Below are 13272 nucleotides of genomic sequence, written 5' to 3'. Positions count from 1 at the left end.
CCTGAGCAACGTTGAAATTCCTCTGCCATAGAGACTTTCTGAAGGAGGCAGTCCACTGACGCGCCGAGCGCATCGGCGGACCGCACCCTGCCATCGCTCAAAATCTATCAGATTAATGACGCACTGGCCCAATAATCCAGGATGCACTCGGCACGACGGTCACGAGAGTACCAGCGGGCATTCCTCAGCAAGGAACGATATATTCGAAGCATTTATATTGCAAATCATCACGCAAGGTGCATCAGATGCGGGGAACAGGCTCACAGGAGAACCGTCCAGATGCACACGGCAAGGATCATATCACGGAGACGTCGCTTCAGTTTACTCATATGTGCATCACAGGGTCTTTCGCATCGAACTTCGTACCCTCGCATCGGCGGAGAGGTGGAGCACGACGGCGCGTACCGTGTGCGCCCAGCATTTGGAAGACGCCACGAAGACTAAGAAGACCGACTGCTCAGCAATATCCAAGCCTTTCCTGTGAGAAGGACCAGCCAGCCGCTAATGCTGCCTTCCCGGACTCCAGGAGCGTTGCTCATCTCTTTCTGGTGACTGGACGATACGGGCGAAGCGAGAGAAGCTTGGTGATGATATGCCGCTGGATCTTACTCAGCTGCACCTAAAGCCTCGGCCAAGGAAATCGACCCTGCCCAAGACGCCGCTGCGCCCTGTCAGCCATTCAAACATTCAGACCGGGTGCAGTGGCTGAATCATACCTTCACGACGGCAATGCAGCGTGACTAGGTCAGTGTATTCCGTGCTCGACAAATGCAGCAATACACCGCCTTAAGAATGTGCAAGGAAGGCGGGGTAATTCTTTTTCTAAGCCAATCCCATTCCTCGTGTTGAATTTCAACCATGCATAGAAGCATTGAAACCTGACGGACAAGTGGACTTTAGTGCTCGGCCGCCGTGCGCACAGGCCCCCCAGGGACCGAGAGGTTTTCGGCAAAGTAAATGATGCCTCCTGGCGCCTCGACAGCTTTGTAGAATCCTGAAACGACGCCGTCAATTGCCAAATTGTTGTCAATCATTCAAACGAAGTTTGACGGGCGTTACGCCAAGTCTTCTTCATACCACGCATAGGCATCGGCGGTAGGGAGCATCGAGTTCATCGACTGTTGTACAAGCTACGAGAGCCAAGCGCAGACACACCTCGAAACGTAGTAACGTGGACCAGAAATCTTGGCCGCAGCTGTCTGTCACCGGCATTTCATGGAAGCTTGATACTTTAATTTGTCCAGTCTTGGAAGCATCGTGTATCAGTGCCCAGCGGCTGCGTATGTAGACACGAAGGTCATGAACTATCATCGGAATGGACCGTACCTTCCTGCTCATGCGTATGTACGAAATTTTCTACTACAATCCACGACGGTGTTGGACCGACTCGAATGTCCGAGAAAGATCTGAAGTGACTTACCAAATACGGTCCATCAATGACCAATTTCTTAGTCAGCACCTTCAGCCACCTATATAAAAGCCCGCGCGCCTAAGTCGAAGTTCTACATTTCGTCTGTGATCACTCTCAAGCAAACATGGCGTCTCATTTGGTGAGTCTACATCATTTCTATCAGATTATTTCTGGGTACTGACCACCACACGATAGGCCAACATCTTTGGAACCGAGCAGGATCGTGTCAACTGCTCTTTCTATTATAAGGTACGTTTGCCTTTATGCGCGTCCGCATCGACGAGCTGACTATTTGTTGCAGATTGGAGCGTGCAGGCATGGTGACCGCTGCTCCCGAAAACACATCAAACCAGCGTTCTCGCAAACCATCCTCTTGCCGAACGTGTACCACAACCCCGCGCACGACCCCGTCTGCAAGCTGACCGAGAAGGAACTGCAGGAGGGATTCGACGCGGTGTATGAGGATCTCTACTGCGAGTTGGCGAAGTTTGGTCATCTCTTGGAGCTACACGTGAGTCATTCAGCTATTGTGGAGACATGTGGGCGATAGTTACTAACAGGTTTGGATACAGGTATGCGACAATGTTGGAGATCACCTCATCGGCAACGTGTATGCTCGATATGAGTGGGAGACAGAGGCGCAGGCTGCAGTTGATAACCTGAATGATCGCTGGTATGCAGGTGAGCACAGACGTCTCATGATTCCTACTTCCGTTTGCTAATCAAATCACTTAGGTCGTCCACTCTATGCCGAGCTCTCTCCCGTCACCGACTTCCGCGAGGCATGCTGCCGACAAAATGAAAACGGCGAGTGCAACCGTGGCGGCTTCTGCAACTTTATGCACCTGCGGCTCGCGTCGAAGGAGCTCGTGTCCTCGCTACGCGCCGGCCAGCGTCTCGAGCGGAGACTCCACCCGCCAAAGACCGAGGGCGGCGGAGGATGGGAGCCGACGAAGCGCGAGGGCGCGCGCGCGCGTAGTGCGAGCCCGGCCAGACGGGGTCGGAACGAAGGTGAAGATAGGTGGACTCGGAAATGAGGTGGGACGCCCGAAGGAGACCCTGCTTGCTTGTTGATCCAGACTGTTCTTCCCCGTGTTGATTGCTCGCTGTCCTGAGAAATGTTGTCCGACTGGAGATGTCTCTCAGGGGGAAATGCCTGTACCTTACGTGTTTGTGCTTGTATTCATTTCACTCGTTGAGTGTATTGTGTGTGACTCGATGTGAGATGAAGTCGCCGTTATAGGACGAGGCCTTACAGGTACCGTATCAGAGTACCGATTCGGAAGGGGCGCCTGATGATATTGCCGATCTAACGAGCATTCATTGTGCCACCATCGCGCCCGTCTACTCAATGCCGATACTTATCGGAGGTTTTCAAGAAGGTGGAACCGTGCAGTTAATATCGATTGCCGTCTTAAGTGTAAAAATCATGGGCAAAGATATCTACTCTATTATTACGTACCACCATCTGTGATTAGACAAGCCAGCCACGGCATTCGACTGCCTTGCCGTCCTGCAATAGTTCTGGCCACTGCACAACAAATCTGCAACACCGGCATTATTGTCAGGAACAGATGCGATGTACTTTGCGAGCGAGACACAAACCTATCAACGAATGGCCGTAGGAGTTTTCCTGAGAGGGAAAGCGTACGGACACGTGCGAAAGATTCGATGTAGATCAACGTGGGTGACGGCGATCCGAGGAACTGTCATAATAGCGGGAACCATTCAGCAGCTGACAGCGATAACAAACAATGCAGCGAAGGGTGAGGACGCTTGAAGGCGTTTCACGTACTCTGTTTAGATATGCAGCTATACATAGCACGAAGCACGTCCCGGGGCCGTTGAGGATGAGGACCTCGGAGAACTGTTTGCCAGACGCTAGGGGAGTCAGAGTGATGTGTCGCAAACATGCAACAAGCGAGCGGATGGCCGAAAAAGGCGCGGTGTAGAGCGATTGGTGAACACGCCGCGCGCGTGGTATGGTCAGAATGGTGTAAGGGGGCGATCCTCCTGCCATTAATGAGCAGCATGCATGAGTCAGAATTTGAGTGAGAAATAAAGATAATAATCATACCAACAGTGCTGACAGAGCGACTGCAGGACTTCAGAGACTCCAGAGCAACAGCTTTCTGAGCGCTCAGTGCATCACCTTCGCTGATTATATATGTTCGTGGGAAGTATCGGTCAAAATCCAATGCAGAGAGAAGCATCAGAGCCTCGCTAGTATGCCCTCCTATATCGCTCCGACGTTCAGCGAAAGCCCAGATGTGCGACGTGCAGTGCTCACCTGAGCCCAGGAATACGGCCAGACTGCAATGCTCTGATGGAAGACGTTTTCGCTTGACACGTGTGGAACGTCCAGGCAGCAGGTAATACAGGCGCAGAAATGCACATAGAAGAAGTACAAGCAGGCCGCATATCCAAACAAACATGCTTGTCAACTTTGCTGATGTTCTCTTGAAACTTGCTGGTAGTAAATGTGTAGCCAGCCACCACGAGGTCACTGCTGCAGAAAAATTCAGTCGCTATGTATAAGCCAATAATAAGAACACTAATGACACCTTCAGTGAGCCTTGAGAGTTACATGAGCATCATGCGTTAAGTTGGCCATAGCATGCAAGCTCTTAGCCGAAATGAAACGTTGGTGGCAGGCCGGGCCGCCGTGCAACATGGATTTCCTTTTCTGGGCCGTGGGTCGCGTCGCGTCTCAGCCACTTTGACCTGCCTGCTGCACGCGTCCTCCCCTTGCCTCCGTCACCACTCACGTATTCGCTGCGCACAACTTGACTCTCAGGCAATAAATAAACGAGATACCGAGCTGCCAAGCACGGCACAATGGCTACCGTAGATGCTAATATGGTGGAAGCACTCAGGAACGCAGTACGCGATTGCGGTGAGAGAGGTCTGAGAGCTGCTTCGAAATGGTGGGTTCCGCGTAATATATCATTGAGATGGCTACACATTATCTACAGGGCGGCAGAACAACTTCTGTCTATCCCAAAGCCAAAACGCCAGCCGTCGGCTATAACGCTGCCAAGCGCTGTGCAGACGTCAACTTCCGCTCGTACGCACACGCCGTAACCGCCTTTGTCCGCACATCTGACGCCGCCATTATTTCTTTAGCCGCACCCTCTAGCACCACGCAGCCTCGCCATCCTCACGCACCTCACCTGTACTCCTTGCCTGAGGATGTCCGGCGGAAAGAGTTACAGTGGGAGGCGGAAGACGCCGATTACATCGCTGCGGCGCGCACCTTTTTTGATTGCAATGATTATGCGCGGGCTGTGCACTTCCTCAAGGAATGTCAAAGCTCCAAAGCCAAATTTCTGAGCCTCTACAGCCAGTTCTTGGTAAGGCTGGCCTTTGTTCTTTTCGTGCATGTGATAATTACTAGCTTGTAAGGCCAGCGAGAAGCAAGCGTTGCGAGAGTGGTATAAACTCGACAGTGAGTTCGTCCAAAACACTCCAGCGCTGCCTGTCATAGTGTAACTGGATGTCGCTTGCAGAGACACGAAAGCAGCCAGCAGTCCCCGTTAATACCTCGCTGCGAGACCTAATGCTCCAGGTGGAGAATGCGACGGACCCGTTTCTTCTATTCCTGTACGCATCTTGTACTGGCGCGACAGAAGGACGATGACTGTTCATGCCGAATATTGTAGGAAAGCGTTGTTCCTGCAGCGATTACACCAACGCGACCGGGCGATCGAGAGCGCGCTTCTGTCGATAGCAGGGTACCCGTGGAACTGGTCTGCATGGATGGTCCTGGGTGAATGTCTGAACGATGGAGAAGAGGTAGGTCACAGGCCGCGCACATTCGACGGAGGCTTACGGTCTGTGCAGCTATCCTCACATTTGCCACTGCTGCCTCTTCCTCCCACACATCCGCTGGTACAAATCTTCCAAATCAAGACACTCAATACCTTGCATAGTCCCACGGAGAATGAACTAGGCCTTTGCGATCGACTGCTCAGCGAAGAACTATTCCCTCAAAGTTCTTGGATCATGGCTCTTCGCGCTAGTGTGTTGTACCATATGCACGGTCGGTCCCCGGTCCCGTCCTGTCTAGCGCACCTATGCCCCATGTGAACACTGACCTCTTATCTCTCGTAGATTTTAAAGAGGCCGCTATGCAATTCACGAAGATCCTCACGATTGATCCGTATAGAATCGATGATATTGATATTTATTCCAACATATTATACGTGACTGAGGACCATTTGACACTAACGAAGATTGCGCATGAGTTCACAATGATCGATAAGGACCGACCAGAGGTTTGCTGTCTCATTGGTTAGTCTCTCAATTTTGATTGCGCGTAGTCATTCTCACTTTGGATGGTACCAATCATCGTCATATAGGGAATTATTATTCATTACGGAGCGAACATGCGAAAGCAATCAAGTACTTCAGACGTGCAACCCAATTGGACCGGACTTATTTGTCAGCTTGGACGCTGATGGGTCATGAGTACGTAGAGATGAAGAACTCTCATGCAGCAATCGAAGCGTATCGAAAAGCTGTCGGTGAGTACGGTGCCATTCTATCAACTGCCATTAACCTATCAGATGTTAATCTATCTAATTCATTCAAGACGTAAACCGTAAGGATTACAGAGCATGGTACGGTCTCGGTCAGGCCTATGAGCTCTTGAGTATGCATCAATATGCCCTGCACTACTATCAACACGCGACGGCATTACGGTAGGATCCCCCTTAAAATACGTCCCTTTTTCAACCCTGACTTCTCCGTCTTCTGCGTTGTCACCGCTTCTGCACGCCGATCGGGTACAACCGAAAAACTTTAGCCCCTATGATGTCCGCATATGGCAGGCACAGGGCATTTGCTACGAAGAAATGGCTCGGTGAGCTAGACTGCCTGTGGTTGTCTACATCACATAATTCTGACGGGGCATATTATACACTCTTGTGCAATTAAACAAAAGGCCACGGGAAGCTATCCAATGCCTCAAGCGCGCCCTGATTGGTGCGGACCCTTTGGAAACGATTATCCATCTAAAGCTAGCCAAACTATACAATGACCTGGACGAGTTTGCCGAGGCTGCTGCCTATCATAGGCATGTTGTAGAAGTTTGCCGCGCTGCGAGTACGTTTAACATCTTCATCTGTTTCATGTTCTTGCTTCTCCTTGTTATCCGCTTCTTCACCGCCCATTGCTCCTCTCCGTCCTCATTTCTATTGTGATAAGCGCTGACCGAGCTTCATGAATGCTTCGCCCCGCTGCACAACCGTTCCAGACAAACCAGTGGCTGAATTCGCCAAGTCCGGCGTCTATGTCGCGCGCTACCACGTCCTGCACGGCGGCAATGACATTGGCTTGGCAAAAGAGTACCTCGAGATCGTCGCTTCCAGTAACGCGGAGGAGGTGGGGCAGGCGACAGACCTGCTCAAGAAGGTGCGGGCTGCTCAGGCAAGGTTGGGGCAGGCAGATTCCGCGGCCCAGGCGCATACCCCAGCTCAAGCTCAAGCTTCAAACAACTTCGCGGGGATATCTGGCCCACTTGGGGAGACATGATGCTGCTCAGACGTATTGCCAATGTGATAAAATGTAGCGTGTATTTTTATTGCATTTCTGGCCGGCCCTGCTGGATATCCTGGATTGAATGGTACTATGTCTCTGCCTGGTACCAAACACCACGCGCCTGCCCTGAAGCGGCCGAATGCGCGTCTGTTTCCCACAGTCACGCGGTCACGAGCCCAGAGGCAGCGGTAAACGTAACAAAACAAACAAAATCGCTCAAGGCTCAGATGTCGAAAATCCTCGCTAATTCACCGTCTCCTTCTTCCTCTACGCCGCATGTTCAGCCCTTTTCGCAGTCGGACAGTAAACCTCGCATCTCCGTCCCTCTCGATGCCAGCGGTTCCACGTATGGCTCGCCTGCACCCGAGCCTCTGACGCCGGCTGTGGCCTCGACGTCGACTTTCGATGTGGACCTGATAACTGTCGATGGCGAGCCTGATGATGGCCGACCTGCGACAGGGTCAAGCGCGAGAGTGAAGCTTGAGCCTGATGTGGAGGCTATCAGCAGACAGGTGAAGAGCAAAGCCTCCGCAAAGGGAAGGACACCAGAGGAGGAAGAAACCATGCTGCAGACAGCTACCAGGTGTGTGTTTAGTCTTACGATACATACGCACGTAATGACAAGGGGACGTTGGTTTGCTCGTGCAGAGTTGCATCCAGCCTGGCTGCAGACCAAATGGCTGTGCTATATCCCGACGTTGATGCCCCATTCAGCGATGCTGCTGATGCTGTGAGACGACTGCTACCCTACCACGTCTTTCATCATCCAAAGGAGGATTTAGAAGCTTTCATGAAACGGCCTATATTCACCCCTCAGAAGGGGAAACGTAAGGCAACGGAAGAGGACTTGTTGAGGGAAGAGATAGCAGGTATTCGTAATCCTCAGGTGTCCCATGATTAGCGCAACTCATATTATAACCCGACGCTAGAAACCAAGTTCGCGCTGGACTGTTGGCGACGACGAAAGGCACTAGAAAGACGATTTAAACGCGCATGTATCAGATCTGGAACGGTCAGTGGTATATTTCTCCGTAGACGACGAGATGAACATATCTTCCTACCCCTTGATAGCGGGCTTCCCCCGATGATCAAGCACACTTCCTAGCGCAAGCTATATTAGAAACCGAGCGCGAGGAGACGATAAACGTCAATGCCGAGTTGCGTCAGGCTCGGGCCCAGCTGGAAAAGCTGCAGCGCGAGAAACGGGCGGCGGAGGCACCTGTGCCTCAACCACGGCCACCGGCTTCTTATTATGCTGCGCCGTCAACACCGACCTCGGCGTATGCCTCGCAGTATCGCGGGTATGCATATCCATATGCACATGCGTATGGAGCTGGGCAATACACTTTAAGTCCGGCCTTCCCGACTACGCACGCAGCATATACAAGTACTCCTTCCAGCACTGGCGCATATACTGGCATGTCGCCCTACCCTTCTACTCCGACACCGACTGCCTCATATGCTGCGTCTTCCACGACGTATCAAACGGCCACGCCTGTTGCCACATCGAACGCACCGGCGGCCACCGCCGTTACTCCTGCCCAGCACACGCCAAGTAGACCCCCCACCTCAGCCATCCCAGTGCAGTTGCCAGTGACTTCGCTCCCCGCACTGACTGCGATAGGTTTGCAGCCGGTACCTGTGTCGTCCTTACCTGCTGAAGGGCAGCAACGGCCAGCTGCGGTACTGAAGTCGCAAACGGGTGCCACAATGAACTTGGAGATCAACGTCGGGTCGCTGCAACCCGCACAAATGAGCGGACTCGCGCTCATACTGAACGCGCTGACGTCAAGAGGTGTGAATGTAGATGGGACTACCACAGCCGCACCAATTGGTGGCACCGGTGGGAGTGGGACGCCCTCGACAAGCGCACCAGCCTCGACAGTCTCGTCAGGGACGAGATGAGGAGGAGGACATTGAGCTGTGGGAGTGTTGGCAGAGTATCATTATTCGCGTATCAGTCAGCTGTCGAATACGAGCCCACGATGTAAGTTCAGCCTTGCAGTGTCGTATCGGAATCGTGCCACGTTTGCCCACGCAAGCGTCTATTCGAAACAGGGCCTGATGTGTCAGACTCGACAAATTCCTTTTCAGGCGAGAAGTGGCGAAGATAGGCGTGAGTGGCCAGGAAAGGAAAGGCGCTCTTTTCCGGGGCGTTTGCCCTCGCCACCGCCCATGGCGAGCAGACCAGGCACCCACGTCCTCGGTCGCTTTGGTTTACTCTCAACCGCCCTCGTACTTATGAGAGTCTTCTTTTACTGTCCTCGTCGCCCCTCTATGGTGCTCTGTGTCTCTTTTCTCTCATGTGGCCGCGCGCCACCAGGTCAGGGGGTGAAGATTGTGTTATGATAATGGCGGTTTTCTCTCGTGCCGAAGCACCCCCAAAACTGTCGGGTTGCCACTCATGCTATCCGAAGACGACGGTGGATCCGATTCACTGCATTGTATGGTCGCTATAAGTAGTGGAACTGGTGCGAGGTGAGCCATTTCAGTCCGGACGAGCGCATCTCTGCAGACCGCATCCTCGACACAACAAACGTGCCACAACCCTATACCACTGCACAACACCCTTAAATAACGCTGCGGAGACACTGTATACCCAGCTTCGCCATGTCTTCTGCCGTCTCAGCACCCTTCGCGTTCTCCAACCTTCCTGTGGAGTTGGTCCGTGACATTTTCGAACATGTTGCCATCTCCGACCCAACGACCGCCCGCACCTTGACCCTCGTATCTCATGCTGTACGCCACTGGACGGATCCCTTCCTATATCACACAGTCGTGCTCTCCTCCTCGCGCAGCCTGCGCTCCTTCCTTACCGCCATTTCCAACAAGCCGACAGAATTCATACATACACGCGTTCAACACCTCGGCATATTTGCCTTGGGACCTGTCCAAAGCATCGATCGCGTACTCACCGCTTGCCGCGGCGTACGTAGTCTGGCGTGCGGCTTCCACTTGCCCGGATACAAGCAAGTGCAGGGCTGCGATGCGTTACAGGCGCTTCTCGGGTCACGTGAGCAACACCTCCTCGGTGTGTCTTGCCGCGACGGGTGGGATACCGCCCTCATCAGCCCATCCGTGACACATCTACGAGTCCACCTCAGCGCTGTCAAGACTGGCAATCCAGACGCGCCTGTCAGATTTGCCGTTGGAACAGGTGTCCCATCTGAGCCCGGCTGGGAGCACCTCGCGAGCTTGTCTTCGCTCACCCACCTGGCCATTGTTTCCCGCTACACTTCCGGGATGCCATCCACAGCCATTATGCCCAATTTGCAGGACCTATTGTCGCTCCGCGATACTGCTCCCGCTGGCGCAAACCCGCCCCGGCTCGAACTCATTCTGATCCAGGTGCTGGGCAGCACAGTTGAGACCGCTAAGATGAAAGCAGCTGTCGATGCCATCAATGCGGCTGCGGTAGAGATTGGCGGTCTAGCTCTGCGCATCGTTGCCGAGAGCGCACCTAGCTCTGTGGTGCGTCAGTGGGAATCTGCGGTCAGAGGCGGCCCGGGCATCTGGGAGGGTGCCGAGAGCGTGGTGAGGGAGAGGCTGGCTGCGGCCTCGAAGTGATAGTTTTAGTGACTTAGTTGTTCTCCATACCCATCGTTGCGCTGGTCATTGCATACATATGTTGCCCGCTGCAGCTATGCTCACCCGTCACCCATGCATTCCCATTAATTGGTGTTTGCTATATATCGTACCATACAGTCTCGATCAGAATACAGTCATACAGCTGCTAATATCTCCGTTTGTTCATGCCGGGACTTTGGACGAGCGGTCAGTGTGAAGAATGATTTACATGTATCGGTCTCGACAAAGGTCCCCTCGGAAGAGTGAGAATGCGAATATCGAGTCAGTCTATCAGCGGTCCTGCTGTGCGGAGCCGAGTCTGTATCAAAGGACCTCCATTGAATTGTAAGCGACGGCTAAGGGCTGGTTAGTCGAACCTGAATATGCAAAGCATCTCCGCCACAGTTCGCTAGCGTGAAGGGTGTGATTTATGTTTCGATAATATTAGTCAACCTCGAAGCTCGGCAAAGTGGTGCAACATCGAATCAATAGCAATTCCTAAGCGGACGCTGACCCCACACACGCACAGATCACCGAAACAACTATGGCTGTTGGCAGGCATCAGTACGGCATATGTGCGCATCCCGACACGGCGGGCGAGTGCAATGGATCCTGGCGTCTTCCCTGCGACCCTGACAAAAAGGTATCCCCTTGCAGGCTGCTGAGGCTTCTGGGGCGGGCCACGGGCGGGATCATTCATGATGGACTTCCAGCGCCAAGGAAGCGAACAATGTGCCAAGCCGAGCTGCACTCATGTTCGACGGAGAACTCACAGAAACATCCTTGTGCGGCGAGGAACCGGCAGTAACGTGAGTTTATAGATTACGCTTGCACACGAGGCGAACGCGGCATGTGCTTTGTCACGGTCGCTCGCTTCAAGCAAATTGGATATCAATGCGAAGAAAAACGGCCAACATGGCAACAGGTGGGGCCCATTCTTCGCGGCGCATGGGCAGGGATAGCGTATGCATGAATCAAAGCCACGCCAACGCGGATCGTGACGATAAGTTTTGAAATCAGAATGACAAGTGGAAACAAACGAGCGAGCACACCATCTTTCCCCTTCACGACATTCAAGGGATTCTTCGAAAGTTGAAACTCCGTGACTTCTTGTAATCCGTGATCTGCCGTTTGCGGCGGCTGCAGTCCGCGACTGTTTGAGGTAAAATCATCCCGTACGGCCAGTATTCTCTCACACAGCAGAAAATCCTCCGACCACGGTATCATCAAACCGTGTTACGGCCGGACCTGGAAGTCGAGATATTTGCGAAGATATTTCTCGCCGCCCCCCGTTCCGCTGGAGTTTGAAGAACGGCAGAAGCACCATACCAGCATGTGTACGTCGCTTCTAGAGGATGTCATTCTGTACGTGTACTACCGGCACGCGCAGCTAAGGATCAGAGTGTCATGTTGCACGAGACTTACCTTTTTACAAATATCCAAGCAAGAGGGATCCAAGCTCAAGCGAGCCTGGTGGTCATCCGGTATGCTGCAGTTCAGCGTCCTGAAACCGTCTCTCCATGCCGACGTCTAGGCGGTGCCGATTAGACGTGTCTGCCAAGTATATTATCATAGTCTCGGCTTGGTCTTGAGTTCGGAGGCAAATATGGGTTCTTGATGGCCATCGTCCGGTCCAAGGCAATAAAGGGTTGGGACAAGACTGTTTCAAAGTTCAGTGAGCAGTGCACGCACGCTTTGCCGTTTCGCCCTAAGCGAGAGCTTCAATCGGCCCTCTTGCCGTTACAAGCAGTCATCGTGCTTGTCCGAGACGAATTCTCGCCGGGCATACTTGACGACAAGTTGTCTCGCTTGTCATGCTACCTGTGCTGCATACATATGTACGTACCGTTTCTCTGCAAAAAGCCAGCATGCTGCTCACGTCAACTACTGGCCGTCTACATAGATGCCCGTTATCGGAATGAGCATTCCAAATTCCAATAGAACCCGTTTCTGATCAAGTCGGTTTTCGCCGGCGGTGCACCCACAAGCGCCCATAGCTTCTCCCCTATAAGCGCTGAGGCGCTCATTGCTGGATAACGTCTTGCCACAATGTTTTCAGAGTATGCGTAAATTGCGACATAAAGCAGAATTCCCTGTAATCCCTGCCGTATGTCGTGATGAGGACTGCCTTTCTATCGTCATTAATATTGAAGATCTGGCCATACAGTTTCATTCAACGATGCATCAAATCCTACCCGCATCTCTGAAGTGATCATTACTATTAGAAGGCACATTCACTGCTATCTGATCAATTGAAGAATGCGTGTGTATACTCCACACAATGCGGCATGTTCTTGACCACACTGCAATCGGGTGTCATGTTATTGACCAACTTCGCACAAGCGGAATACAGTGATGTAAGTTCCTACCGTTCTCATGATAATGTTCTTGGGGTCTCAATCCACTTCTTAGTACCATGCCTTACTCATGCACCAATGCACGCAAGCTGCCGAGCAATGTTTTCCAACAGATGCGTCCGGAACTCATAGCGAAGAAGCAGTGATTTGCCTGGTTGCTCTTCCCTCTTCGCAGCAAAACGTCACAGTCACTACTCCCGGAGATCTTAGCACCGACGAGCGCCACCGCTGCGCTTCTAGTTCATCGGCAATGTGCAGCCGCCGTTCACGCTGCATGCAATCATTGCAACGTCTCCAGTCTGATTGGTATCAACCTGTGACGACTGCGGAATGCTTGCATCGGACACCCCCCGAGGTATGTCAGTTCAAACGATGATATCAATATTTGTTAGCCAC

At 52.6% G+C, this 13272-nt stretch overlaps 5 protein-coding genes across 5 annotated transcripts; 4 read left to right on the top strand and 1 right to left on the bottom strand.

The window, feature by feature from the left end:
• Window positions 1-1522: 1522 nt before the first annotated feature.
• LAESUDRAFT_747585 (RNA-binding domain-containing protein) lies at window positions 1523-2506 on the top strand. The gene is made up of 5 exons (XM_040911479.1): window positions 1523-1550; window positions 1607-1660; window positions 1713-1922; window positions 1984-2092; window positions 2147-2506. Exons 1-5 carry the CDS (start codon window positions 1536-1538, stop codon window positions 2446-2448), a joined length of 690 nt encoding a protein of 229 aa, XP_040768766.1. The 5' UTR covers window positions 1523-1535; the 3' UTR covers window positions 2449-2506.
• A 379-nt stretch (window positions 2507-2885) lies between these two features.
• LAESUDRAFT_644101 (glycosyltransferase family 1 protein) lies at window positions 2886-3846 on the bottom strand (the record flags this gene model as incomplete). Its single annotated transcript, XM_040903829.1, has 5 exons — window positions 2886-2955; window positions 3017-3117; window positions 3207-3421; window positions 3489-3647; window positions 3702-3846. 5 exons carry the CDS (start codon window positions 3844-3846, stop codon window positions 2886-2888), a joined length of 690 nt encoding a protein of 229 aa, XP_040768765.1.
• A 403-nt stretch (window positions 3847-4249) lies between these two features.
• Window positions 4250-8857, top strand: LAESUDRAFT_734707 (TPR-like protein; the record flags this gene model as incomplete). The annotated part of the gene is made up of 17 exons (XM_040910537.1): window positions 4250-4338; window positions 4387-4478; window positions 4538-4698; window positions 4817-4859; window positions 4942-5014; window positions 5074-5206; window positions 5324-5453; window positions 5525-5704; window positions 5773-5937; window positions 6006-6114; window positions 6219-6275; window positions 6357-6517; window positions 6669-6796; window positions 7237-7464; window positions 7548-7821; window positions 7882-7964; window positions 8024-8857. The coding sequence occupies 17 exons, from the start codon at window positions 4250-4252 to the stop codon at window positions 8855-8857; spliced, it is 2940 nt and encodes a 979-aa protein (XP_040768764.1).
• Window positions 8858-8936: 79 nt separating this feature from the next.
• On the top strand, window positions 8937-9461 carry LAESUDRAFT_361400 (uncharacterized protein). Its single transcript, XM_040902169.1, has one exon. The coding sequence runs from the start codon at window positions 9017-9019 to the stop codon at window positions 9299-9301; it is 285 nt and encodes a 94-aa protein (XP_040768763.1). The 5' UTR covers window positions 8937-9016; the 3' UTR covers window positions 9302-9461.
• Window positions 9125-10799, top strand: LAESUDRAFT_721444 (uncharacterized protein). Its single transcript, XM_040908014.1, has one exon. It carries the CDS (start codon window positions 9563-9565, stop codon window positions 10517-10519), a length of 957 nt encoding a protein of 318 aa, XP_040768762.1. The 5' UTR covers window positions 9125-9562; the 3' UTR covers window positions 10520-10799.
• Window positions 10800-13272: the final 2473 nt, after the last annotated feature.

This window comes from Laetiporus sulphureus, assembly GCF_001632365.1.
Source record: "Laetiporus sulphureus 93-53 unplaced genomic scaffold LAESUscaffold_4, whole genome shotgun sequence".
Taxonomy (NCBI): domain Eukaryota; kingdom Fungi; phylum Basidiomycota; class Agaricomycetes; order Polyporales; family Laetiporaceae; genus Laetiporus; species Laetiporus sulphureus.
Note: the sequence above shows the minus strand (reverse complement) of the source record. Positions and strands in the feature narration are given on the sequence as shown.